This window comes from Trachurus trachurus, assembly GCF_905171665.1.
Source record: "Trachurus trachurus genome assembly, chromosome: 7".
In the NCBI taxonomy this organism is placed as follows: domain Eukaryota; kingdom Metazoa; phylum Chordata; class Actinopteri; order Carangiformes; family Carangidae; genus Trachurus; species Trachurus trachurus.
The window spans coordinates 6,312,261-6,336,408 of record NC_139901.1 but is presented as its reverse complement, the minus strand read 5'-3'; the positions used below and the strand labels follow the sequence as shown (position 1 = coordinate 6,336,408).

At 41.8% G+C, this 24,148-nt stretch overlaps 1 protein-coding gene across 1 annotated transcript; it reads left to right on the top strand.

Annotated features, from left to right (window-relative positions):
* Positions 1-1,551: 1,551 nt before the first annotated feature.
* On the top strand, positions 1,552-23,776 carry dennd2da (DENN/MADD domain containing 2Da). The gene is made up of 14 exons (XM_083975865.1): positions 1,552-1,787; positions 9,300-9,347; positions 9,742-9,837; positions 12,490-12,665; positions 13,923-14,035; positions 14,895-14,964; positions 15,061-15,138; positions 18,409-18,549; positions 20,341-20,489; positions 21,547-21,718; positions 21,834-21,884; positions 21,982-22,063; positions 22,152-22,400; positions 23,056-23,776. Exons 1-14 carry the CDS (start codon positions 1,736-1,738, stop codon positions 23,121-23,123), a joined length of 1,545 nt encoding a protein of 514 aa, XP_083831991.1. The 5' UTR covers positions 1,552-1,735; the 3' UTR covers positions 23,124-23,776.
* The last annotated feature ends 372 nt before the right edge of the window (positions 23,777-24,148 follow it).

Sequence of the window (24,148 nt, the reverse complement as noted above, 5' to 3'; positions counted from 1 at the left end):
CCTCAAAACACAAGGAGGAGTTTTAGCTTCTCGTCTTTCCGTATCAAAAGTAAGATGACCAACAATATAACACACACACACAGGTTGTAGATAACTTTTTCCATCACTTATTTCTAATGTGGATTTCCTGCAGAGAGGCACAACAGTTGTGAGGAGACTGGATTTCAGAGGCGGAGAGGTTTGCTGTCATTTTCATCAGTCCGAGAGACATCAAGAAAGGGTGATGCAATGCTTTCATAAATCTCTTCTGTCATTGTACCAAGGTGATGACATCAACCACCACAGATATGTGTTGTTTTCATTGCACACCTTATGATGTTCATTTTGCTTTTGCCTTGTAATTGTAGAGTGGGCCCAAGATGACGTTGGTCCCTCACAACTACACAGGACTCGGGAGCGGCTGAAGAGAACTGGTATGCAACAAGTTACTGTGAACATTAATTGGATGAGGCAAAGCGCAGCAAACTAAATGGTCCATGTTATTTGCTAAGGGGCAGCAGTGAAATCGAAACTTAGTGGATTTGCTGTTTCATTCATGTTCCACTATCACTTCCCAAAGCCACAGAGCCCTGAACCCTCACAGACTAAAACATCCTGAGCTTGAACAACTTGAACATCCCCACAGCACTGGTGCATCAGAGGGGCTAAAACTGCCACACATCCAGACCAGACCACCATCTGTTTCAGCTCCTGCCATCAGTCAGGCGCTACAGAACAATCAGATAGATCTATCTGACCTCAACTTGTAAGTGACGGAGTGTGAGAAGCTATAGGGACTTGTTTGTTCAGTGTTTTTCCTCTCCATTTTATGCAGTTGTTTTTGACTTATAGAAGCTTCCGCTTTTTACCATAAGGCCATGTAGCCTACAACATAGATCTTTAGGGTAAAAAAGAAAGTGCATAAGGGACTTAAAATATTTACTAGAGAGCCCTCATACACTTGATGATTGACTTGGACAATCCTAAACCTTCAAGGATTTAGCTGCTAGTACAATAAAATGTAATTATATTTATACAACAGAGCTCAGTTATTACAGTAAAACCAATTTGGGCTATGGAGGTGTTCCCGCAAATCCAACTCTCCCATAAGTGCCTTGAGTTAAATGTGATGTTGAGCCGTGTGTTTCTTGGAAATCAAATGAAGTCTGTTTACCGTTATCATCAGCTCCCATGGAGTAGTTTTTTCAGACTGGAAGGGAAAGTTAAAGTACCGGCGAGTCTGATTCAGCCCTCTGACATTTAACAGGTTCCTAGGAAGATGAAAACGTTTGTGTCCAACTCACAACTCAGTCCTGTTTTGGCTGTTATCGTCCTCTGAGAGAACTTTTCAGATAAACACAGCTATAGGAACTTGGAGAGCTTACAGGGAAGTCTGCTGAGCCTGTCTAATTGTTTTCTTTTCTTTTTTTAACATAACGTGACTGACTCGTTTCTGTTTACTGGCAGCGACACGTTCTCTATTACAGCGCATATAGGCAGCGAGCTTCCGACACAGCGGTTAGAGCTGGTTTTTACGCAGCGGACTTGAACGCGGCAGAGGAGAGCTCCGCTGTGGTTCGCTGTCGGCAGCGGCACAAGCTGTTGAGCTCGAGATGCACGCGGAGCAGCGGTGAGCGCGAGGCGAGCCAGGATGAAGTTTACGTGCCGAAATGGGGCCGACGCAGGTCCGGAGCCACAGAGTCAGTGAGTGTGTGTGTTGAGAGGACCGCGGCCAGTCTGTGGAGTTAAAGCAGCGATGAGTGAAGCGGTGACGAAGAGGAGAAAGGGACTTTTCAAGAACAGATGGAGTAAGTAGGAGCTCACAGCGTTTATTACAGAAGGAGTTCACCTGACACGCGCATCTGAAGCCGGGAGACAGCAGCAGTCAGTGTGGTACACGTGGATTAAAAACTGTTTGTTGTTTTATGGTTGGTTGTTTTTACAACTAATAGCCTAACAAACGGTTGTATACCCTACCTGTCTAAACGTGCGCCCACCTGTTTGTCCAGGACGGTCAGCTGCACCTTCTTATTTTTATATTTTTTCCGGTTAAATAGGCCTAATATGGGGAATTGAATACCCTATCATCATCGTGCTGTTGGTTAAATTATAAGCATGGTGAACTGAATAAGGCAGTGATTTGTTATGTAAAGCTGAATAAGATACAGCTTTCGGTTTTCAGTTCATGTTGTGTAATGAAGTGAGAGTGAAGCTGGTGTTATTCCCCAGTGAATCAGCACTTTAGCAGCACATCATCCAAAATCTGACGTTTGACATTTAAAGCATGTTTCCTGAACTTACACCCTGTCTTTAGATCTAAATCTTTTAACTTTTGTCTTTTGAATGGATTCAGTTGTACAAGTTGGTAGCCTAGTAAAAAGTTGGAAATGACAAAATGTCAGTTTGAAAATCACTGATGCGACCAAGCCATCTTAAATTGAAGAATTAGAAGTTAGAAAGAAAAAAAAACTGCTGTAGATTGGATAAACCTGAACAACCGGATCCACACAAGGAAGATATTTTTATTTTAGATAATCAGATTTCATGTGTAGCCTACGTGAACTTAAAAGGAAACTTGAACAGGATTCAGATTCAGTTTTAGCTGAGCTACAGTGACTGTGTCATTCCTTTGCCTATTTGTCAGCATGGTGTTGAAACATGTTCATGAGCCTCAGGGTGTAAAGCTGTTTAACAGGACTGTTGTTTACACCCACACCAGTGCTGAGCAGCAGCATGCACTACCAGCATGTAAGCAAAGGAAAAGTGGGCTCTGTAATCGTGCATGACAAAAGGTAAAAGTGGCTTTACAATCTAGAATATAGATGTTCATGTACGGCTTTTGTGCTTCACAGCACATAATTGGTTGTGAAGTTGTGCAACTGCAAGGTGGAGAACCACATCTGTTGCTATCGGCTGAGTGCAAACACTGTGTAGTGTCAACAGAGTTATGAGTTGCGGTTTAGATGTAGGGCTCTTGTCGGGAGTCAGACTTGAAGTGAAACCAGGGCAATGTGCAGAGTGGGGGGTTTTTTCCCTCTTTTTTTTTATTGGTCTGCTCCAGCTGTAGGTCATCAGTGGAAATCACTCTGTGTTCTGTACGTGCTCACTCACTGTTTCAACTTAACATACACTGTACGTGACTGGGGCTAAACTTTTGGAAATTGTCTTTCTTGAGATTATAGTCCCGTGTCAATGGAAAACCTTAAAGGGATAGTTATTCCAGTTATTCCCCACGATAGTTATTCCAGTTATTCCCCACATTTTGGCAAATTGGCCCATTGCCATAATCCCTAGTAGGTTCGTTACCTTTAATTGTCGGTGCAAGCTATTTTTAGAACGGCGGAGCAGAGCTGCTCAGAGCTACGCTACAGAGGCTAATGGGATTTCTTGGTTTCCCTTATAAAACTCATCAAATACGCAATCTCACAACTCCAAAATGCTCTGGTGGACAAGTTGTGACCTGCACATTCACCACGCTATGAGATCCAAATGTTACGAGAAGGAGTTGTTTTCGAGGCAATGCAGAGACTGCTTGCCGAAAAACTGCTCCTGACGGGAACGCGCAGAATTTACCTCCAAAACAACTCTGTCTCGTAACGTTCCATTATTATCTCATAGCGTGGTGAATGTGCAGGTTACAACTTGTCCACGAGAGCGTTTTGGAGTTTTTGGATTGTGTATTTGATGAGTTTGATGAGGGAAACCAAGAAATCCCATTAGCCTCCATAGCGTAGCTCTGAGCAGCTTGCGGCTCTGCTCCACCGTTCTAAAAACAGCTTGCACCGAATATTAAAGGTAACGAACATACTCCTAAAACTATAGGGATTATGGCAATGGGCCAATTTGCCAAAATGTTGAACTATCCCTTTAAATGGTAACCAGTGCAAGGTAAGAAAAAAAAGGTTAGGTCACCAAAGTCAAAAAGTCATGCAAACACATAGAAAACAGGTCTGTTTCAGGAAGTTAAAAAATGACAGTTTTCTTCTAGCAATGAAAGCTTTTGTCTGTGGCTCAGCGGGGAGAGCACGTCGCCCACTAATCGGACTGTCAGTGTTTTGATCCCCTGCTCCTATGGTCCTTGGGCAATATGTTAAACCCCAAATTGCCGCTGATGTATCATTGGCATGTGATTGTGATTGTGTGTCTAACAGAACAAGCTCTGTATGAATGTGTGAGTAAGTGGGTGAATGTGGTCAGTTAGACTAGAAACAGAGTGCAGTGTGTTTACAATTTACCAATTCTTACAGGACCAATCACAGAAGTCGATGCCCTAACTTTTTTGTTGATGACTATACAAAGTAGGTGAACGGAGTGTGTTACACCCTCTGATGCATCATCAGGTCAACACTGTGCAGCAGGAAGTAGGGCTGTTTACAGCTGTCAGTGGAGAGAAAAAAGGAAGAAGAAAAGGGAGACAGACTGGTTAGACAGGGTTCATAGCAAGATGATCAGCCACAATAAGATGAACTGGACAGAAGACAGTGGAAAAGCAAAGACACATGTTAGTTAGAACTTAAACTAAAAACAATATTTGTTGTAGACATTTTTTTTCCAGGTAACATTAGGCTACCTTTCTCTGACCCATGGTCTTCTTTTCTGTCAATGTATTTTTTCTTTAAAAACAATCTAAAGCTGATCTCTTACTGGTTTTTACTCCATTGCAATGGTAAACCTATCATAAGCCCCAAATATTTGATGTTGTGAGTTGCACATGTGCCATTTTACAACAGTAGCTAGTTTAGGTTATCTGGCTATCTAGCTTCAGATCTCGCCTACAGTAGCCTAGTATAGTCAAGGGGGTGGATCAGACTATGCGCATACGTAACTCACAGGCAGCCATATTGGGTCAGGCAACTTGCTCTGACTCTGGCTGCAGCAGATGGGTAACTCTGTGAAATTCTGTCCGTATATAGCTATTTAACTATTTGCATAATGTTACTTTAGTGTTACAACGTATCCGAAGACTTGTAAAGAAAGTAATACCACAGCACACCACACCGACAGAGATGCCCGAAGGGGACTTTTTGTGGAAAAAACATAGGCTACATGTTGTCAAGGTTGCTAGGCAACAGGGGTGGCGGCGGATGGACCATCTTATTTCAGTTGACTGTTCACTGTCACAGTTATGACTACAAAGGATGCTGCCACTGGATGCGGACACGACTAAAATCATAATCGTCCATATTTTAATATCGAACAGGTTTAATATTATTGGGGCAGCCAATACAAGGTTGTTTTTTTAACAGATAACATTGGGCGAACATTGTTAGTAAGTAAGGCTCAGGACTGGGTATCTCCTCTGATTGTTGTTCTCTGTGTTTGATTCTGACTTCCTGTTTCTATCTTTCTATACTTAAACACACACTATTGTCATCCTAAGAAAATGAACTGAAAAATAGAGTAGGTGGTTTTGTGTTGTCACCAATTAGATCCGTTCTGTTACTTTCTATTAAATGTCTGGCTTCAGAAAGATTACCCCCTTAAGTGTGGAAAAATGTGCATGGGAATTTTTTATATTACTTTTACTTTTGAGCCTCAAATATGAGACATCTCAACCATTCTGAGTAACACTGGATCTGTTCACTTTCACTTTTCTATGTCCCAGATTGCAGACAGGTATTTTTCTCATTTTCTGGCTTTTTTCTCTCTCTCTGCAGTGACAGTTGGGACTGTGGTATTTCCTTGTTTGTAGTACCAGTTCATCACTAAACTCCGAGATCCCCAGCGAGACGAAGTGTCTGAAAATGAAGGAGAACTGTATTTCTTACATAGTTACACACTGAAATTAAATTTCTGAGTATTTACCATATTTAGCCTACCTTCTGTAAGATGAGATGGACAGATTCTCCTGTATGAACCTGTTTTATCCCACACGGCCTGAACGCAGCACAACTGTGAAAATTCTTTCCTCAGAGTCTGAAGTAAACAAATGATTCAGCGTACCATTGGACTGTCAGACAACAGGGGGAAGTTATTGATGGTTGCTTTAGTACTTTGTGATTAGCAATCTAAATACATCAGCTTATGTTGTACAGCAGTGTGTGCTGGAGCAGCTTCAGTGTGAGAGCCTTGGGAGTTGTCGTCGTGTCGTCTCTCTGCTGGTTGAGTGCTGTTGGTGGTCATTATCATATTTGCGTATCTGAGGTGTGATTATGAGAGCACGATAACTGAAGTAAGCCTGCTAACTCAACGTCTGGTCCTGGTCAGGCTGGTTTTCAGGCTTCGCTGCGGCTCAGACCAGCATTACAAAAAAACCTGCAGGACTGAAACAATGAACTCTAAACTTAAGTTCATCGCAAGTAGTCCCTCAAATGACCTTTTGTGCAGTTTAATTTTTCAGTCCCTACTAACGACATGTTCAAACTTTAGACCGTTATCATTTTCAAGTATCTGCCCACTTTTCCAGCCTGCTCTCTCCGTTTTCCCGAATGCTGTGTAAATATTTGCTTTTGGCCTATTTGACTGCTAATAAGTAACTCATGGCAACAGCCTGGCTGTGAGGACACCACAGTATTATGTAGTATTCTCACCATTACATGGGCCGCTACCAGTGTCATTGTAAGCAAAACTAATATAAAGAAATGTGACACCTAGGTGGCATTTTAACAGTATTTCCACCCTATGAGCTTTATTGTGTCACATAATGGCAAAAAACTATATTTAGCTTTAGTGTGTAGAAGATGAAAATTATTTTCAATCAATATCAGAATCACTTCTGTCTCTTACCTCAACCAGGGTTGTAACAAACCTTTGGTTTTCATAGTCAGAGCCTCAAATTCTTCAACAATTCATGATCATTGTGTTCTGGAGTCTGTGATTCTGCTGCATTTATTCTTTTTTTTTTTTTTAAATTTCCCAACCTCTTTGCATAGTTCTCATTCTCAAGCTTGAATATTTTTCATGTATTTTCTTCCACTTACTGGAGGTTGGGTCACAGTGGCAGTAGTTCAAGCAAAGTAGTCCAGACATCCTTCTCCCCAGCACCATTTTCCTCCTCCCCTAAGGAGATCCCCAAGTGTTCGAAGGCTGTTTAAGACGTATAATTCCTCCACTGTGTTCTGAGTCAACCCCGAGTCATCCTGCATCTTTAACATGTTTGGAAGACCCCAATAGAAGACACCCAAGATGCACCCTAATCAGATGTTTAAAGGGGCTATATGTAAGAAATACATGGCAAGTCATCATAAAATCCACCCCATATTTCACTGGAGACTAAGGAATCATGTTCATTTGAAATACTGATCTCACTGACAACAATAGTACAGCCAGAATATTCGCATTTAAACATTTTTATTTTGCGGCTGGGAGATAAAACGATCTCCAAATGAGATTGCGGTAACACATCTCACATGTTGGCTCATCTACGGCGTGAAGAACATGCGCTAAGGCTCCTGTAGATGCAGGGTAACAATGTGTGTCTGTGTGTGTCACAATAAACAATAACCTGCAGATCACCTGTGTTGACGTGAACTCGGCTCTGTGAGTCAGAGCATGAAAACAGAGTAAAAAGCTAATTATTCATCAACAACCTGCACAAACTACAGAAACGCAAACACATCGGAGATATTTTACGATGATAACAGACGTAGATAGTAATAGTAGTAGTCTAACATAGTAACTAATGCAGTCTAACATAGAGAGGCATGCTCATCTTAACTTTGAGACTGTGCGAGTGAGTCTCGGGGCACCATAACCACAAAGCAGGGCAGAGGTTATAGCGTGTGGCTATCTGGCTCGTGTCTGGGGGCGAGGGGGGAGGGGAAACAATGTGCTTTTGAATTCAACTGCAGCAACAGTTTTGGCCACAGTTTTACATACAGCTCCTTTAAACCACCTCAACAGGCTCCTCCCAGTCCTCGCCGCATACCCTTTTTTCACGGCTGAGCCCAGACACCCTTTACACAGGAAACTCATTTTAGCCACTTGTCTCATTCTTTCAATCACTAGTACCCAGAGCTGGTGACCACAGGAGAGGTACAGGGTGAAGATCTCTCAGCCAATCGAGGGCTCAGTTCTTTCTTCACCACAGTGGTCCAACAACACTGGTTATGCGTCACTGCCTCTTGATCTCAAACTCCATCCCACCGTCAGTGTTGTAACCCTCATGTTGACGGTTTAAAGAGGAACTATGCAAGATTTTTACCTTAACTATGCTTCAATTTTACCTTAATTAAACAGCTTCGGAGTAATTGTGATGGTTAAATAAATGACTTGTAACTAGTTCCAGGTAGAATGGAGGCTCTCTGCCGTCCACCTAGCGTCTCTTGGCCGAATGTCAACCTTGTAAGATCAGAGCCTCCGACCCGGTGTCCCAGCTCTCGTCTCTGCGGCACCGAGTCACAAACGCGCCTGTAATCTCTTGTTTATGACAGATAAGACTACACAAATACACACATCGTAACATTGTATATGATAAATATCGTTGTCCACCGCTCCATGGATCGATTTTTCGCCGGCTTCGTTGAAAACAAATGCACATGGCCGAGAGGAGGGTTAGCAAAACAGAGGAAAAAGAAACAAGACTTACATAGTTCCCCTTTAAGCAGTGCTCCATGTGATGTTCTGATATTATGGTGCTGTATCACAATGGCAGCCATGGTGAAAGCTCTGCTGGTGAATGATCTTCAAAGCAGGGCTGCACCATATATCGTTTGAGCATCGCCAACTTTTGTTTTGTTTCAGAAAAGCATCTCTGAACCAGCTTATTGCTCCGTTTAGTGTTCTCAATTTTGAAAATTAGAAGCCAACCCGGCCCGACCTGTGGGTGTTGAAACCAGCATTAGTTCTCGGCCTGAACCTGCCCCCCAAATGAAGGAGGCCCAACCCGAACTGAGTCATTTGTATACATTTTAGGCCTGAATCTGGCCCCATGCACACAAGGTTTAAGGTTCAAGATTCCATTTATTGTCATTCTACTTCATGTTGCACATGACAGAACAAAACTTGTACTTAGGTCCCAGCCCAGAGTACATCATTAAAGATAAAAGGTAAACAAATCTAAAAACTAAAAACAGACAATCTATGGACAGACACATAAAACACAGACACATAAAAGAATATGTGTCAGATTTAGGATGCTTTCACAGAGGCTTAAAGCTTTAGTTTTCAGTTTCATTTTTACAATTGGAAGTCATGTAAACATGTATAATGTATTGTATTTCTTAATATCTCAATTATATTGCATAAAAAAATATATCGCAATGTTAGTTTTCTCCAATATCATGCAGCCCTACTTCAAAGCCCTTTCGGTGAACCAGGAATAGACAGAGACCTTGTTTCAGAGCTGTTTATTCATCAGAAACTCTCTCTGTGTTGTCCAGGTGAGCAGCCCAAAGGTGACCTCATTTCTGACGTGGCTGAGAAACATAGTGAGTACACTCACTGGATTACAACATTTTTCTCCAATTCACAATTTCCTTTTGGCCTAGAAGATACAACTTTCTTTCTTTACATGTTTAAAACTAGAGAGTCAAATACAGGTTTTTTGTTTTACATCTAATCAGTCCAGGAGAAAACTCGGTCCTGTCCTATTACCCATAGGCTTGAAACATGCATTTAAAGTTTGCAGCCTCCAATGGTACATCTTAGTCAAAGAATATATGAAAACCTTTCTGGAGGCCCATTGTGTTTGATGTTTGGGTGCTGGCGACATGGAGCAGAGTACTGCAGCGCATTCACACCAGCAGAGAGACAGTGTATGGGGAAGCTGATGTTGTCATGTGAAGGTTTCAGTAATGAACTGCTCCCTGTTTTGTTTTTCAGGTGCCATCCCCTCGGGGGAAGATGAAGATGAACAACAGGGGGCCCTCAAGAGGTTCAGCGCTATGTGGTCCTCCTTCCGCAAAGACAGAAGAGACAGTGAGTACCTGCATTACCGTGCAGACAGATGGTTCAGTTGGTGGTGAGGCTGTGGTCACAGGTCACTTTTTTTTTTTTTCTGCTGTGAACAGATTCTGCTTGCGTGATCTGTTGAGTGCACACTGGTTGCTCTCGCCACAGCTTCTTGTTTGTCTTATTTGTGCTTCCTCCTCCTCCTCCTCCTCACTGACGAGGCACAGGAAGTGCTGGTTAAATTTCTTGTTTTTTTTAATCTAGTACAGATGTTTTAGAAAAGTGTGAGGCGCAGGATTGTTCGAGGAAGGAGAGACAGGCATGAAGTCTAAGGGACAGGTGGATGTAGGTGTTGTGAAAACGACAGGAAGTCAGATGTTGTGATTTCACTGCTAATTTGGCTGCTTATCAGGACAGTTTGAAGTCAAAGCAGCCGCAGCCTCCTACGGCTCATGGAGACAAATAAGCCACCTCAAAACCTTTCAGCAGTCAACGTCATTTTGTTTATTATGGTTTACGCTGTCTTAAGCTCAAATTATAAGAATAACAGTAACTGAAGCTGACATATCAAAAATCGCGGAACAAATTATTGTAAAAGCTTCAGCTGTAGTTCTTCAGTGTTTTCAATGAACAGGCTTTTGTAGTGAGCTGGGTATTAGGTACCACCTTCAGGGAAACAAGTTTTTCAGGTGGAACGAATCCAAACCCTTTGTGAGGCCAAGGAAGTCTAATAATTGTCAGAAAAACATTAGTCGACATCAAGTCTGTGTGCATATAAAGTGAGGTCGGGGTTGCACCAGTTGGTTGCACCAACAACACACAGAGGACATTAGGCTGTCAAAATAAGAAAAAGCTGTGTGCTGCTGGGCTTTTATTTGAAACAAAAAGGGAGGAATGCAGCAGAGAACACACGAGCAGACTGGCAGACTGTGAAGGAGACAGGATCTGTCTCTGAACAGAGCAGCAGAGTGCTAAGGTAGAGTGAGTACCCCAGTGCCCCGCAATGACAAAGCTAAAACAGCATTTTAGAAAGTTTTGGTAATTTATTAAAGAGGGAAAACTGAACTGTCATATTGATAAAAGTATTCAGATGCTCTGCTGTGACATTTGAATTTATCTCAGGTTCTTGTTCCCATTTGTCCTGATCATCTCTGAGATGTTTATCACAGGAGTGATCAGTGTTTCCTGTCTTTTCTGTGTGAGGCCGCAGACCTGCGGTGAGTCAGTGCTTGAAGGCATCAGCACTGTTGTGATATATGAGCCGTCGCAGGGTCAGGGACAGAGTGTGGATCTAGAGAAGGCTTCTAAACCTTTATGTCTGGACTATAGTAAGCAGCCCTCCATGCTAAAGGACAATAAGGCTGTCTTTACTTTACACTACATGGTTCAAATGGCCCAAATCTTGTTTTTTTCCTCTCAAGTGACAGAAATCGGATCTGTAACATGAACGTGTAAACGGGAAAAACAACGCATGATATTGGATATTGCCAGAACGGATTCAGGCCCCACGTTAAATCAGATACAAATTCGATATCCGCGCCAACGCAGTCTAAAAAGACAGATTGGATGTTCCCTGGCAGTGCAATCGTATGTCATCTATCCCCTCCACTATTACAGGACTTCATAAAGAAAAAATCCTCTAGAGTAAACACCAGAGCACTGACTAGGGGAGACTGTGATATGCAACGACGCAGGACTAAATTTGGCCAAATGGTGGTGTCCATCAGAGGAACACAGTCTTGGAACACACTGCTAGCTCATGTTAGAAACTGTGACAATTAAACCGCCTTTTAAAAAGACCCTTAAACAGTGGTTGAAAACAACCCAGACCTGCTCTCATGGGTAACCTCTTCGTCTTTTCTATTTTGCATATGGACTTTTAACCTTGATGTGAAGCGGGACTTATTATTTGTGTAAGATTTCTACATGTTTTATCTAATTTTCATGGTGTAATGTCTGTATGTTTCCTTTTTATGATACCTGCCTTAGGACAACGGATGAAATTTACTGTAGCAACTGTGCTAACTCCGGCATTTTTGTATTAATGCTTTTTGCTGACATGTTTTTTGTTGATTAAAGGGACAACGAGGAGTTTCTATTCGGTTATAAAAAAGTCTCACGTTAATGTGGATGAATCTCCGTTACCCACACTTGTTAATGGGCCCATTTTCGATAAATATATCGTTTTGTCTCTATCGTTATTTTGTTATTATTAGTGGTGGCGGAGATGCTGGTCGAGCCGACCAGCGTTTTTTACTTTCGGTTTCACAACGAGTCATGAGAATAACACCGCCGAATCGCCGTTTATGGTCGGAACTACGACGGTATGTGAACCTCTTTGAACCTCTGACTTTAATTATTGATGAATGAAAACATGAGTCTGTCTTGCGCCGGTCAAAATAATTTTACGGTGCACGCGGAGGCTCATAAATGTAGTGTGAAAACGCTTCGCTTTTCCAAAACTCCTCGTTGTCCCTTTAATGTACATTGTCCTAATCAAATAAATAAAAAAATATAATTATATAATATATAATTCTTCGGTATCGCACAGCCGATGCAGATATCAGATAGAACATGTAAACAGACGGACGGAAAAAAAATGGATATATGCAACAAATGGGAACTGGGCATCGAGGCCTGTAGTGTAAACACAACCTAAATCTCTCTATTTCTCTGTAGAAGACAAAGAGTCTGAGCCTGCAGAGCCGCCCGGCCCGGCAGCGGCAGACAACTCATCCAGGCAGCACCGCTACGTCAGCGGTCAGTACTTCTTTGAGTACCTGGTGGTGGTCAGTCTGAAGAAGACCAAGGATGGCAGCAACTATGAACCTCAGATCACCTACCAGTTTCCCAAGGTCAGTCACCCTCTACACTGCATCAGGAAGTCTGCCTGTCAGAGTAAACCATCACTTTAAAGGGATAGTTCAACATTGCCATAATCCCTATAGTCATAGCAGTAGGTTCATTATCTTTAACTGTCGGTGCAAGCGATTGTAGCGGAAAGTAATGGCAAACAAACACTGCACATCTCCAAAATCAGGCAGGTTTCCAGGATGCCAAGTCGCCTACTCATTTTAATGTAACAATTGCCGATGAGAACCGGTGTCAAAAAGGAAAAAAGGAAAAGAAAAAAAAAATCGATCACGGACTTCATGATCGATTACCATGGCAACGAACAAAGCTTCGAAGCTTCGATTCTTTTGGGTCAGCCCTAGTCCTGACGTTGATGGAATCACTACGAACTGTAGGCTATGTTACAGAAGGAGCAGCAGGGACGGTCAGGTTGAATATTGTAACACATATAAATGTAAAATTTAAAAAAATTACACTGTTCAGGTGCTTGAAAATACAAATACATTTTTTATCAGCCAAAGGGGGGCCCAGCAGAGAAAGTTTGGGAACCACTGCTGTAATGACAGTGAAAACTGCAATGCGCATGTGCGTGATGGGAGTGGGATTGTGTTAAAGGTTTGGTTTGGGATTGGGACAGGATGGGATTATGCGGGAGTGGGATTGATTTTGAAACCCTCTCTCAGGATTGGGCAGTACTGGGCTTTTTTCTGTGGGAGTGGGAAGACGCGGGAGTCCAAATCCACTCCTGTGTCATCCTCTAATTCACCACACTATGAGATAATAACGGAACGTTATGAGACAGAGTTGTTTTCGAGGAAAATGTGGAGACTGCTTGCTGAAAAACTGCCCCTGAAGGCAACACGCATCAGCGGTTTTGCATGAATTTACCTCTAAAACAACTCTGTCTCGTAACGTTCTGTTATTATCTCATAGTGTGGTGAATGTGCAGGTCACAACTTGTCCACCAGAGCGTTTTGGAGTTATTGGATTGTGTATTTGATGAGTTTGATGAGGGAAACCAAGAAATCCCATGAGCCTCTGTAGCGTAACTCTGAGCAGCTCACGGCTCTGCTCCGCCGTTCTAAAAATAGCTTGCACCGACAAATAAAGGTAACAAACCTACTGACTATAGGGATTATGGTAATGGGCCAATTTGCCAAAATGTTGAACTATCCCTTTAATTTAATGCGCCATTACTCATTCAAACAATAACCTAACTCTCAGTTCGTCGGCCTAATAATTTGCATGTACACTTTCAGAGAGATGGCATGGCGAGATCTCAGAGGGAGGAGGAGGAGAAGACGCTGAAGGCAATCACTCTGTTCTGTTTCCCAGAGGGCATCAGCTGGGCTCCTCTGACAGAATACCACAGGTTTGTTTGATCCCAGGGCAAATTCCATATTGTTGAGCTGAAATGAAAAGAATTGAACCCGTGTGCCCTGCAGAAGATACTGAGGCATATGACATGAGCCTTTTCTCAAATGTTAATGGTCCGTAGTAATAAGTAATCAGTTCCTGTCCCCTTTTTTTTTGTTTTATTGAGTAATTGAAGATGCAAACTCTCAAAGAGGATAATTACAATAATACAGGTGAAAATTAAATGCAATAGAAAAGTGCAAAAAAAACAAAACATTAGGGGATTGTTAATCAGTTATTGTGTCGTGTCTTAACTCAGTGGGGACTAAACATCACACACAGAGGGGTTTTCAGTGTGTTCCTGTAGATCGCCTCAGGCTGCAGCTCACACGGCAGGTCTAACATGTTATCACAAGCTGGTTCAGGTCAGGAGACTGTGGGGGTCGTTTCAGGAGCGGCGCTTGTTGTTTTGCTTAAAGTTCTTCACAGTGGATTTCATTTTCACTTTCTCCACTGACTGTGGGATGTTTGCTGATATTCAGTGGAATCCATTCTTCTCTCTACGCTTATCTGTTTCCGCTTTGGTGATTGTGCCTACACAGCACTTTGTTCCAAAACCACTCGGGCTTTATCTCGTCTTCACTTCCACAGGTCTCCTTAACCTAATGACATGTCAGACAGTGGGAATTTCAAGCTGGAAGGGTTTGATATCTTTTATATAGCAGTTAGCATCATGCAGGAGATTCACTCACTTCATTTACATTTATTTTAAAAATCCACTAAATACATCATTTGCTTAGGGAAACCCAAAAGTTGATACTCAACTTTACATCAGTGTGGATCTCTTGTTTCAAGTTTTCCTCTTCTGTCCACAGCGAGACCTTCTCCTTTGTTCTGACTGAGATTGACGGCAGCAGAAGAAACGGATACTGCAGGAGGTTACTGGTCAGTGTTTACTCTGAAACCTTCGCAATATCTCAGTCATCATGTTCTCAGGCTCGTTAAATATTCACTTGTTTTCATCCCTCTGTCCTCCTGCAGCCTGGAGGGAAAGGAGCTCGCCCACCTGAGGCGTACTGCATCATCAGCAGTCTGGCGTGTTTCGGCCTCTTCTCCAAGGTGAGTCAACCGGACGTTTCTGAAAGAGGGAAACACTGCTAGTGTCGGTTTATTTCTTAACGTGGCTCCGCTCCGCTGCGCTTCTCTAAATACAGAGGCGCATTTTGTCAAAGGCTGGTTCAGACGTCAGCAAAACCAGTTCAGGTTTATCATCGTTCTGATCTTGATCCCTCCAATTTTCATCCTTCGGGTCCCTCGTGTCCAAAAATGGATCATCAAAAGAACTGCTATAAAATCATCATAATTCGATATTTTTTTCAGCTTTTTTTTTGCATAAATCTCTTCAACCACTTCAGCTCTGCTCAAAACTACCAAATGTTCATTCATTTTGGGGGATTTTAACCTTTTAAATGCCAGTTTGAAGACATGTTTTAATGAATAGTGGGGGGTTGGGGCATTGCTAATTGTTAGAGTCTTGGACATGTCAACAATTAGCACCAACATTGATTTCATTGCATTACTATTTTTTATGTGGTGTCAGATTTTATATTTTTAAAAAAAATCTCATATCTGGATGTGAGGCCTGATCAATGTATTTCACAATAAGTGAGTCAGTTTTGCTGACAGACTCATCTAACAGGACTTTGTAGCTGTGGCACCATCAGAGAGGTAACTGTGGGCAACGGTTTCACTCGGGTTGAGCTGATTCATTTCTGGCAACGGATTCAAACTCTCAGTAACAGAAAGTGCATGAATCATGTCAAAAAAAAAGAATTTGCATTGAGATGCTTTTACTTTGACAGCCCTAGTGACTGTTTAGATTCCAGCAGATTAGTGAGAAGAAGTGACGGGAGACACCATCTGTCTGTGGGCTCCCTCCCCAGTCCCCTGTAGGTTCAAGCTGTGTCATCCTGAGGGGACTTCAGCTGAAACATTATAGTTGTTTGTGTTGTGTGAGTGAGAAGACTCTCTCCCATCTTGAACTTTTATCCGACAACCCCCTCGGCTCAGCGTGTGCTCACGATCCAGGTCATTAAATAAGTTGTATCAAAATACCTTAGCTGTGTCACCCACACAGGTTCCACGCTGCATGGTGCAGCATGCGTCGGCTCTGTTTTCTGCGTGTTGTGCAGCGTAGAAACAAGTGGTTGAGGAGGCGACAGTTTAACAGGAAACATTCACCCACTTGTTGGGATGAGTTTAGTGAAGTCACAGGCCACAGACAGTACCTACACCGTACTGTACATGCCTGGGCTTTGTTGCTCAGACGTGCCCTTTACATTCTTTGTGCTTCACACCCTATGCATGTTCGTTGGAATATCTATATGTTCAGTATTGTTTTCATACACAGTCCTTCCCATTCTGCATGTGAAAGAGGAAATAAATGCGAGCGGTTTTTAACGGCCAGTTGATGTTTCTGAAAAATTACATTGTTTATCTTAAACAATCCTTCATATTATGATGAAACAGGGTTCAGTCTGCTGCTCAATACACACTTTACAGTAGCCTGTTGAATTTCTTTTTCAACAGAACAGTTGCAGTCTCTGTGTTGTGTAGAAGAAAGACAGCTCCAGTGTTGATTCACTGACCTTTTTTTGCTTGTGAGCTCTTTAGGATCTGAGGGAGACACAGCCAGTCTCGATAAAACAATCTCATATGTATACATCAATATAATAAAGAGGAATGGGAGAAGAAAAGTTTATTCTGCATTACAAGAGTCATTAACGGGATAGTTCAACATTTTGGCAAATTGGCCCATTGCCATAATCCCTATAGTTTTAGGAGTAGGTTCGTTACCTTTAATTGTCAGTGCAAGCTGTTTTTAGAATGGTGGAGCAGAGCCATGAGCTGCTCAGAGTTAGGCTAATGGGATTTCTTGGTTTCCCTCATCAAATATACAAAACTCCAAAAAACTCTGGTGGACAAGTTGTGACCTGCACATTCACCACGCTATGAGATAATAATGGAACATTACGAGACTGAGTTGTTTTCAAGGTAAATTCATGCAAAACAGCTGATGCGCGTTGCCTTCAGGGATAGTTTTTCTCTGAATTTACCTCGAAAACGACTCTGTCTCGTAACGTTCAGTTATTATCTCATAGCGTGGTGAATGTGCAGGTCACAACTTGTCCACCAGAGCGTTTTGGAGTTGTTGGATTGTGTATTTGATGAGTTTGATTAGGGAAACCAAGAAATTCCATTAGCCTCCGTAGCGTAGCTCTGAGCAGCTCGCGGCAATGGGCCAATTGCCAAAATGTTGAACTATCCCTTTAAGTCAGTTAGTGTCATCAGCATCAGCAGCAGGCTTTGTGTTTTAGTTTAACTAAATGTTGTTGAGCTGTAACCAGAGAGCAGGCATTAAGCATTAATATTAACCTGGTGTAGCTGCCGGGCAGGTGTGCAGCTACCAACAGCCGTAGGAGCTGAAGTCGACAGGTAGGTCTGTCCAGACATCCTGGAGAACCTGCCACAGCCCCTCCTTCCTGCACAGTAAATATAGTCCTTTAGTTCTCTTCTCCCATTGTCCATACAGCTGCACTACCAACATTTGTATTGATTTTAATGTACAGTTTTGTATGAAAGAGGAGCCCTGTGGTCACTGAATATTAACACAGCTATAAGTGTGTCAAAGGCGTCTTATACCTGCTGGCTACTAACTAGACACACCTGTATCAGGTGTTATTCTGTTTGTTCAGTGGTGTGAGTCACCTGTTTGAACGCAGCCTGGAGCTCCATGGCAGCAACTTGTTGATTAAATGTTTAAATAAATAATTATGATGAATGTTTAACCACAAATATTTATTAATGTATTTCTCCACCGTGACTTTATGTGGATATAAAATTATGACTTAAGAGTGAATTGGATAAATAAAATGGACCTGCCATTATCTGAGCTACTTCACAACAGTCTGACAGTAAAGAACAAAAGCTGAAGTTAAACCCTTTTATTACACATGCCTCTATTACAAATTGCTCAGATTGTTGTAATTCTAACACACCTTCCACCAGCAGCTTGTAGGGCGACTGTTTTCAGCAGACTGTTGCTGTATGATGGAGTTAGTGGTGTGGAAATAAATGGTTGCTGTACTTGTAGCACCACCTCCCACTGTTTACTCAATCTTACTTGAACACTTGCTATTTTACTGTGGAGCTCATGGTAAAATAAAGAAAGGATCACATTACTCTACTGCTTGTGAGAATAATCAGTGGACATTTAGAAAGAAAAGATCCTTATAGAGTTTTGGGGTTTTGAGATTTTATAAAGCTCATGTTGGATCATTGGTATTTGTTGATGCTACATCATGAGTGTGTCCTCTGCTGTGTGTGCAGATATTCGATGAGGTGGAGAAGCGGCGGCAGATCTCCATGGCCATGATCTACCCATTCATGCAGAAGCTGCGGGAGGCCCCATTCCCAGCTCCGGGAAACACTGTGGAGATTAAGAGCTTCATTCCTGAGTCGGGCACTGAGGTCAGACCAAAACCCCTTCTTCATGCTCCCAACTGTCCACTTAAAGCTTCTTTGTCATAGTAAAAGCTACGCAGATGCACCGAGAAATGTTTCTTCTTGTGTTGGTGGCAGCTTAACAGGATTTGATGTGGTTTAAATCGGAATAGCCCAGTTTAACTGTAGTTTACAGTCGGTTTCAGTCACATTGTTCTCACAAACTTATTTGGCCCAAAAGCAGTTGACAGGTTAGAAACAAACCTCCAGGTTGGTCGGTCAATCAATCAATCAATCAGGCTTTATTTGTATAGCACTTGGCAGCTCAAAGTGCTTCACATGATAAAAACAAGGAACATAGGGAACACATATTGGGAGACACACATACATACGCATTTACACAATAATTTTAGAACATTGGATTTTAGAGACATCGAGGAAACGCTGTCTTACACTCAATCATTTGCAAACTTGGTCAAACTTATCTGGAAGAGAATATGATAAACTGTAAAATTATCACCCAACACTGCTTTGACATGACACTTGTTTTTATATATACTGTATATATATGTGTGTGTGTGTGTGTGTGTGTGTGTGTGTGTGTGTATATGTATAATATGTATATATATATTTAACCGTATTTTCACTTGTGAATACCATTGGGTAGACATCTCATTCTACAGTGTAGTCGAGCCAATGGTCTAAGATACAAGAAAACTAATATCAAGCTTCCATGAAAGTCTCGGGAAACATAAACACTCCAATCCAGTAAAAAGAGAGAGAGAGAGAGAGAGAGAGAGAGAGAGAGAGAGAGAGAGAGAGAGAGAGAGAGAGAGAGAGAGAGAGAGAGAGAGAGAGAGAGAGAGAGAGAGAGAGAGAGAGAGAGAGAGAGAGATCACAAAAAAAACATTAAGAATAAAAACTGTAACAATAATTAAAGTTTTAAAGTAAGGTTTTGCAGATCAATGTAATTATAGTTATAGTGTAATTAAGGATTGGAAAGTGCAAGAAATATATATTTTTTTAAAGTATACATACTGGGGCCAGTGCAACTGTCGATATGAAGAAATGTGGGCCTGATACATACAGGAAACCAGAGAGTGAAAATGGGATTACTTCCTCCTCATTAATTTGGAGGGTTTCCACACACTGACCCGTCAGCTGGGACTTGAGCCAAGCTGCAGCAAGGAAGTATGACTACATTGAGTGACACAACAGGAAAACATTGAGCCAATGAAATTAGAGTAATAACCGTAGAAGGGACCCGGTTCCAAAGAAGTGCGAAGTTGGAAAGTTCCCCAGCTCGTCTGACTCAGCTGATAAGCGTACATGGAATTGCTCATTTGCCGCCAAATCTCTGAGAGGTTGTGAAGAAAGTAAAAGAGCACAACAAATACCCACACAAACCTCGGCCCAGCACAGAGCAGCCCACTGACATGTGAGATCCTCCAGGTGGGTGTGTTTGTGTGGAGCTGTGTCTAAACCTGTCCTGCCTTACCCAACCTTTACCTCACCTCTCCCATCAGGCCACATACCATGTTTCAACAGCTCACAGTCATCTCAAGTATTCACTGGCTCTGGCCATTGTTTGCGCTACGCACTGACTGTGAAGAGTATTTTTCACAATGATAGTAAAGGTACCTACAATAATGTGTAGAAGAGGAAAAGGCACCAAAATGAACCTCTAAACTAGAGTTCAACAAGTCCAGAGTGCCTCCACACTCAGGGTTGTGTTGTGCTGAAAGTCATTGACGTGACCTGCTGGTACCACTGTTGACATACTTTTGTGACAGTATTATATTGGCTCTCCTCCCCCAGATCATCAGTCTGACCCGTCCGCTGGACTCCTGGCTGGAACACGTCAACTTCGCAACGCTGTTCGACTGCCTGACGGATAAGGAGGTGTTAGTGGTGTTTGCTGCCGCAGTGCTGGAGAGACGGATCGTTTTCATCGCTGATGAACTGGGGTAATCCGGAGTTACTCACACACTGAGTCATACTCAGGATCATTCAATAAACAACTAATGCAGTCTTACTGGAACTTACTCCTCTGGGCTTTTTTGGGGGAAAATTGTCATTTTATAAATGACATCAATGTTGACATCATAAGAAACCATGATCCTAATGAGTGATGGCAGTTTTTCGACATTGACAATGGTTCCAAGCATTTTCCAAAAAGCTAAGTTTGGCAAACAAGACACTCGAGTCACCATTGGTCCTGAAAAACTCATATTTTCTGGTTTGTTCATGAATAAAATCAATTATCACACTGAATTAGTTGGTTTATAGCTGCATTTGGTTTGTAGTTCTCTGTGAGATGCTTGGTAGTTGTATTCCGATGAGTTGGTTTGCAGCTCTATCCTGATTGGCTCAAGTACCATCATTTAATTTGCCCAATGAACGGGCAAAATAGAAGCAGGTGAAATTGAAAGCAGCATTCATGGTTAAAAAGAGAAACTGTTTCCAGTTCACTGATGAATGAGACATGGCTGCTGTTGCACTGGTGGAATAACTGTTGTCGTGCAAAGTTAATTTATCTTATAACACAGTTAACCAACCCCTGTGAATGTTGTATCAGCCCCTCTCATTGGAAACATGGTCACTATTTAAATACTGACTTTTATTACAGATTTCATGCACAAGGGACTGGCTGATCTGGTGACAGTTTATTTTTATGTTGAATGTTTGTCTCTAGGAGGACCGCTTGACAAGCCCTTAGGGGTTCTTTTGGTTTCTCCTGCACATTTGTGATATGTTGTATCTATTTTTTTGTTGTTGTTGTTTAACTCTTTTATCATGCTGTTTTATACATATTTTTCTCTCATGTACGAATAAATAAATTAAATTAAATTAAAAATATGTCATTCTCTGGCCCGTTGGCAGCATTGAATGAACCCGTGCTCATAATCAATTAGCTGCCTAAATTCTTGAGCACATATAGAAGAAGTCAGTCAGACAGGCTCATCAAACCTGAACAACTTGTTTATAATCAGTTGTAATTCCTGCTCTCTTGTCTCTCTGCAGCACGTTATCCCAGGTCATACACGCAGTAGCAGCGCTGCTCTACCCCTTCACCTGGCAGCACACCTTTATCTCCATTGTTCCAGAGATCCTGATCGATGTAGTGATGGCACCCACGCCCTACCTGCTAGGAGTTCAGAAACGCCTGCTGGACCAGGTCACTGACCAGAGTGATGTACGTCATCGTCGACAGCCAATCTCATCCTAAAAGCAACAATAACTTTTTGTTTGAATTACTTTGTTAGTGAATGACGTCCTCACTCTGCCTCCTTCTTCTCTCTGTCACACAGCTGCTGGTAGTCGACTTGTCTGAGGATAAAAAGGAGACTTTCATTGTTTCAGTAAGTGTTGTATGAAAATGAAGAGAATCCTTTGGTTATCACTTGTGATGTTGAACTTCACAGGAAATCAACGTATGTATAAAATCGTATTTTTCAGATTGGCGATGAAGGCTCTATTCTGCCTCCAAAGCTCCAGACTGAAATACTAGAGGCGCTAAGTACAAGACAAAAGACATCAAGTGAGTGAACTGCATCCAAACAAGTGTGAATTGGTTCAAACTGTCATTCAGTTCCATCACCACAAGTGTTTCCTGCCCTTTCTTTCAGACGTGGAGGAGCTCAACAGGGTGGTGTCAGAGGCCTTCCTGCATTTCTTTGTAAAAACAGTCGGCCATTACGGCTCGTATGTGAAATACAGTAAAGAAGAGGGTCAGGGGCTGTTTGAGAAGAGGAAGTTCTACAAGGCCATCGAGTCCAAGACCACTCGACACTATGTCAAGAACTTCATCCAGACGCAGATGTTTGACCTGTTTATCCAGGAGGTGGAGCAGCAGCAGCCAGGACGACAGCCGACAGGTGATCACACACACACAAACACACATGAATGCACTATTTGAATTTGAATGAATAAACATTTTTAAAAGTTGGATTATCGGGTCCAGATTCTGCAGTCAGATTTCTATCCAGCGATAAGATTTTACACAGTATCTCAGTTTGTTTGTTTTTTAATGCGGATCATCAACCCAAGAATCAGTTCAAAAATGTTCTATTGTATATCTTCATAAAAATATAATTGTTATAATTGATAAGTGTTCACATTGGAAAAACAATGACATAAAGTACATGCAGAATATTAAGCAGTTGAGCTGGAGGGTCTGTTCACTGCTGGGGAAAAAAAATCAATCATTAATTTAATGCCGTAATAAACAATTTGGTTGTTCAGCGCTCGCTGAAATTGGTGAAGCAGTGTTGCATCATTTCCTGTCAGGGAGGTTTGTAGGTTTATTATTCACAGAACATTACCGGACTCCTGGGAAACAAACACAAAGCTGTGGGCTTTCCAACCTCACAGCTGAAATGTGTAAAATTATAAAAACTAATAAGCTCTGAAGTCTGGTTAACACACAATGAATGTCACTACATTTTGACCCATGTTGTGCAATCTGAATCTGTTGAAACAAATGAACGTGTGTGTGTGTGTTGCACTGACTGATGTTTCTGTCCTCTGCAGGAATATTTCAGAAAAAGATCCTGGAATACCAAGAGAAGAAGAAAAGGGAAAAGACAAAGAAACACTAGCTCTCAGGGACTGTGGGTGTATATAGAGGTGTGCATAGGACAAGATGTGAATGTTGTGTATTTTATGTCCTGTGTCAGTGTGGTTTTAAATATTATGTGTAGCAATGTGTGACTTACTGTATGGCTATCTTGCTGCTACTCTGTGAAACACTGGCAGATCGACAGTCTTCAGTTCCACGTGTTGGTCCTCAGCCTGTGGCCAGAATGTGTCGCTGATGAGCAGGAGAATCATTTCAAATAAAGACTAGTTTTTTAAGTCTACGTACCTGCAGTCTCTTGATTTTTAGATGACTGGTCGCCTCTTATGTGCGTTGGTTTCTATCCACGTCTCTGTCGAGGTTTCTTTTCATACTTTCTGATTACCACTCTGTTTATTTATTTGTGACTGACAAGTAACCAAAGTTCTTTTTAATCAACAAAAATGTAGGAAATGTAGCTGAGCAGTCCAGTTCTCTCGCAGAGGATATTATCAGTGGTTTCCAAGTTGTAGACTGGGGCCCACTGGTGGGTTGTGAGGGTATTGCAAGGGGCTGGCAAAATGGTACAATTTTGGTGAAAAGATGTGATTGTAGAACATATGCATATATACACTGTATAGAAATAATCTTTAAAATGTTGTAAAATGGCAAAAAGATTAAAATGTTTAAAGACTCCTTTCATAGTTTTTTGTTGTGTTTTGTTTTTCCTCGTTTAGACCTAGACCACATCAGAATTAAAAAGAAAGGTGGGAGCTGGGAGTTCTGCTGATTTATGTTCTTTTAAATATATATATTTGTTTAGCTTTCTGATAATTTAAGAACCATGCACACAAGAGATTTTCAGCAGCAGCTCAAAAAGTGTAATGCTGTCTTCCACTGACAACTGGGATAGCTAGTTATTCCAGATTTTGAGATACAGGCCAGTTAATTGAAAAACTGTAAAACCGCTCTATGAATATGTAGAAAATTCCTTTCAGATAAATAAACGGATCCGAAATAGAAAGACAGAAGCAGACAAAGGACATTGTTATGCAGGGGGGAAGAAGA